At 47.9% G+C, this 5,016-nt stretch overlaps 1 protein-coding gene across 1 annotated transcript; it reads right to left on the bottom strand.

Annotated features, from left to right (window-relative positions):
* Positions 1-4,626: 4,626 nt before the first annotated feature.
* Positions 4,627-5,016, bottom strand: LOC113408150 (olfactory receptor 4Q2-like; the record flags this gene model as incomplete). The annotated part of the gene is made up of 1 exon (XM_026660941.1): positions 4,627-5,016. A coding segment is annotated over one exon (390 nt), but the record flags the coding sequence as incomplete, so codon positions are not given.

Genomic DNA, 5,016 nt, shown 5'->3' with positions numbered 1-5,016 from the left:
GCCAAGCACTGCACAGACACACAGTAACTGAGACTGGCATCCCACTGTGCCAAGCACTGCACAGACACACAGTAACTGAGACTGGGACCCCACTGTGCCAAGCACTGCACAGACACACAGTAACTGAGACTGGCATCCCACTGTGCCAAGCACTGCACAGACACACTGTAACTGAGACCTGGACCCCACTGTGCCAAGCACTGCACAGACATACAGTGTTTGATACCAGGACCTCACTGTGCCAAGCACTGCACAGACACACCGTAACTTAGACTGGGACCCCGTTGTGCCAAGCACTGCACAGAGACACAGTAACCGAGACTGGCATCCCACTGTGCTAAGCAGTGCACAGTCGCACAGTAACAGAGACCGGGACCCCACAGAGCCAAGGACTGCACAGACACACAGTTACTGAGCCTGGGACCCCTTTGTGGCAGGTGCTGCCTAAATACACAGAAACTGACCTCCACCATGCAAGGCACTTCAGGGCCACACAATGACTGAGGTTGGGACCCCACCGTGCCAGGTGTATCACAGACACACAGTGACTGAGATTAGGACCCCGCTGTGCATAACAGACACACAGTGAGAGACGGATCCTCCCCAGAAGAACTTCCAGGGTAGTTGGCAGATAATGGTGGAACCTAATGGAGGAGGTTTGGCCGGGAGGAAGGCCAAGGTAAGAAACTGATCATGTTTTCATAGACTTTAAGTCCAGAATAGACCATTTTGAGTGTCACAGTTTTCAGGGTTAATTGCACCTCTACCCACTTTGTTGTATGCTCACGGTGCCCCCTTAGCTCAAATGCTTCCGGCTGCCACCTCTCTGTGCACAGGCGAAGTATTTTCTTAACCCACATTGTGGAATGGTTGGTTGGTTTCCTGGAGCCGGAGATTTCACATACCCTGCTGTGCTCATGTTTTGGATGAAACAATTGAAACAAAGAGTAAACCTTTGAAGAAGAAGGTGCTTTTATCTTTCTTCACTCACTCTTGGGATAAGCTCCCGGAAGAATGTGGTAGCAGAGGCATCAGCCTCATGAGCAATTACTGGATTTTGCATCATTTCGGTGAAATGACAGCTAGCAAAGATTGTTAAATATTGTAATGTATGAACAGTTTCTTTTGACCTACGTATCTGTATAATTATGGAGGTGGTTGACCATGGTTTCATTGTTAAGATGGAGTCGAGACTTTACTCCTGGGGAAATTCTGCCCTACTTCAGCTTTAATGAGCCGCACATATTTTTAATTTTTTGCGCAGAAAAAAGCTTCTGCCAAAATATTGCTGCAATTCTGCCTTTTGCCCACCAGAGGGCGCTGTGGTGATAGAACAAAGCCCAGCTCCCCACCAGCTAGGGAAGAGAAAGAGCCTGCCTTCTTCACATCACCTCTTGGGCCAGGTCAGGAAACAGGGTCTATGGGGAGACAGACAGCATGGGCTGTTGGGGAGTCAGACAGGGGATCATAAGGGCTACTGGGAGAGGACAGACTGGTACAGGGGCTGAATGGGAGTGGAGGCACAGAGCCACAGAGGAGAGGGGGTGCAAAGCCACATGGTGATGGGGGAGGGGGTGCAGAGCTACATAGGGACAGAGAGTGGTTGAGTGGGGGCACAGAGACACATGGGGGCGGGGGGAGGGGGTACAGAGTCACATAGGGACGGGGGAGGGAGTGAAGTGTCACAGGGGGATGGGAGTGGGGGTGGAGGAACACATGTGGACAGGGGGTACAAGGACACATGGGAATAGGGGAAGATGTACCTGACTGAATGGGAGAGGCTAGGGGTCAACCAGGGTCTGCATGGGGAAAACTCCCTAACAATCCATCCCTGCACCCCCCAAAAAACCTGTTCCATACTTTTCCCACCCATATCTGACAACCCTCCAAGTTCACACCTGGGCTCCTTCCCAGCAATTTACTTCCCTCTCCCTCAGCTCCTCCATTATCCCTGATTCCCCCAAGCCTTTGCACTGCTTCTGAGAAGTGCAGGAAATATGGTTCTATATTGTAGTTTGAATGAATTATTACTCAGATTCCATACTAGGCATATAATACAGAACTCTATTTGTCAAAAAGCATTTCCTGAATCATTTTTTATGTTACAGAATACTTACTTACAGGTATTTTGAAATAAATGACCATAAATAATTCAAACTGGTGTGTAGAGCCCTGCACGGATACAAATTTATATCCACGGATGAGGATATCCATGGATAGCAATTGGTATCCACTGATCCACAGGGCTCTACTCCCAGGAAACGCAGCAGCCAAGGAGAGAAGAACTTGGTGTCGCCATTCCCAGGAGCCAGCTTCCCATGCTGGCAGCCCCTCCCAGCCATACTGTATGACCCCAGACAGGAGATGCAGAGTTTTTCAAATATTGTACGCAGAGTTTTTAATTTTTTTGTTGCACAATTTTTAAATTTTTTGGCACAGAAATTCTCCCAGGAGTAGATCAAGGCACTATTGTTCTGGGTGCCACACAGACAGAGTGACACAGAACCAGCCTTTCAGAGTTTGCTAACCAACCCAAGCACAGAAAACATTATCAATGCCATCCCTCCTCTTCTCATTGGAATGAACATTGCTCTGTGTCTTTCTGGGTCTTGGGAGTGTTCTCTTACCCTCCCCTTTGCACAATCAGTGTGCAGGAGAAAGGGTCTTTACAGAATTACGTCTGATTTAACTGAACCAAAGCTGCTCCTTCACTAGCTAGCTAAGCAGAATAGACACGAGCCTCGTCTTTCACCTCTACTGTGCATCTACACTAAGAGGTTGGCAGGGGTTAGCTACATTGATGGGAAGCGCTATACAAATCCGTAGACACCACACAAAGAGGGATGTGAGAGAGACAGGGCTAGATTAGGGGGGTTCCAGCAATTATCTCATCAATCTATTTGTCAGTGTCCCAGCACCACAGTTTTAATAAGGCCCTCTGCGATTTCTCTAATCGCTATCATTTCCTGCCCTTCCTCTGGGGGGTGTCTTACCTGGCAGCCAGGATGAAGAGGCAGAAGCAGATGGTATAATTAATCTCTGTAGCTGTGTTATCCCCAGCCCAATCAGAGCATCCCACGGAGTGCAATGGCCACTAGGATTAATTAAAATGTTGATATTTCTAATGAGTCCCCAGGCTGGGCCTTCTCACTGCACTGGGTACCAGGCTCAGAAGTTATTCTTGGTTTCCATCAGCTGAGTTCCGTGTGTCATTGCCACAGACACTGGACCCGAAACTGCATTTGACTATTTTAATTTGTATTATCATCATAGATATTATGGTAGGACCTACAGTCTGGAACAGAGACATGGGTCCCTTTGTGCAACACACAGCACAGATACATAGGCACAGTGTCCACCTGAATATGATACACATTTCATAGCTGAGAGTGACAGAGGATTTAATTATCCACATGTAACGCCAACAGACTTGGGCTGTCAGCAGGCAGGATTGAACCGGGGACCTTTGGAGCTAAAGGAATGAGCTTCTAGTTAACTGGCACTTAGCTAAGGCTGTAAAGCAGCTTCACTAATCTCTCTCACTCAGTAGTCTCAGTAGCTCTACATTACACATATATAACAGGTCAGGAAACTGAGGCACAAAGCAATGTAGTGAATTACTTAAGGTCATATACAGAGCCTATACTGGAACCTAGATCTCCTGTGTCCCAGGCCTTTGTCTTAACTGTAAGATAATGGTTTACAAATAATTCCCATGGGCTCTTTAAATGTAGGTGTGGTGAATTGATACAGTTCTCAGTTACAAAATACTATAGCCACCTGCTCTCTATGGCCACCCAGTACCCATGGCTTGGAGGTTAATGGAGCTTTCCCATAGTCCATCAGAAGCTACAGCGGTTTTAAAAATCAATGTACACATTTTGTGCACTGATTTCCCATTCCAGGTTTTCTTTTCTCAGGCACCATAAGTCTGGATTTGTGATATTTTAATGCAGCTAAACGTATGCGTGCACATCTGGGAACAAAGAATCGAGGCTGTGCTTGCAGGATGGGGGCCTCTCTCCTGGGGAGCAGCAATTCTGAAAAAGATTTGGGGATCATGGTGTCAAAGTAGCTGAACGTGAACCCCCAGTTCGATGCTGTGGCCAGAAGACCTAATGTGAGCTTGGGATACATAAAGGAGCAATCTCTAGTATGAACAGAGAGGTGATTTTACCATTGGTGTGACCACTGATGGTACACTCTGTCCAGTGCTGGTGTTTACAATTCCAGACGGGTGCTGACACATTGGAGAGGAATCAGAGAAGAGCCATGAGAATAATTGAAGGATTAGAAAACCTGCCTTATAATGATGGACGTAAAGAGTTCGAGCTCTGTAGAGCTGTGCAATAAGGCTGAGATTTTCAAAGTCCTCTTCAAGGTTTGAATCTCCAATTTCTATTAATTATAGTGCAGACTGAGTGTGCCTGTCCCTTAGGCAGCTTTCAAAATGTCAGCCTTACAGCATGTCAGACAGCTAAGTAAGCGTATTTCTATGATTTTTAGTGATCCAGATAGATAGATAGATAGAAAGGGGCTGTGTAGGGATGGGGAGAGACAGAGAGAGATGTGTTTGTCGATGTATTTCCAAACAGACCCACATGCTACTCCTGCAGCTGCCGCACATCAACGTGCAGGCGTTTGACCCCCTCTCAGTTTTCTCAGAGCCGCTTTCACCTCCTTGTTCCTCAGCGTGTAGATGGCCGGGTTCAGCATGGGCGTGACCACATTGCTGAAGATCTGCACAGGGGTCACCAGCACTTTGCTCAGCTGGGGCTGCGTGTAGACCAGGGTACTGGGCCCAAAGAACAGCGTCACCACGGCCAGATGTGAGGCACAAGTGGAGACTGCTTTGCGCCGCCCTTCGGCTGAGTTCATCTTCAGGACAGAGTAGACTATGCGGATGTAGGAGGCGAGGATGAGGAGGAAGCAGGTTGTGGGCACCATGCCAGTGTTGGTGAAGGTCACTGTCTCGATGACGTACGTGTCCGCACAGGCCAGCTTGACCACCGGGAA

The sequence above is a fragment of the Terrapene carolina genome, unplaced genomic scaffold (assembly GCF_002925995.2).
Source record: "Terrapene carolina triunguis isolate 2854851 unplaced genomic scaffold, T_m_triunguis-2.0 Scaffold868, whole genome shotgun sequence".
Lineage (NCBI taxonomy): Eukaryota > Metazoa > Chordata > Testudines > Emydidae > Terrapene > Terrapene triunguis.
This window is presented reverse-complemented; position numbering and strand designations above follow the sequence as displayed.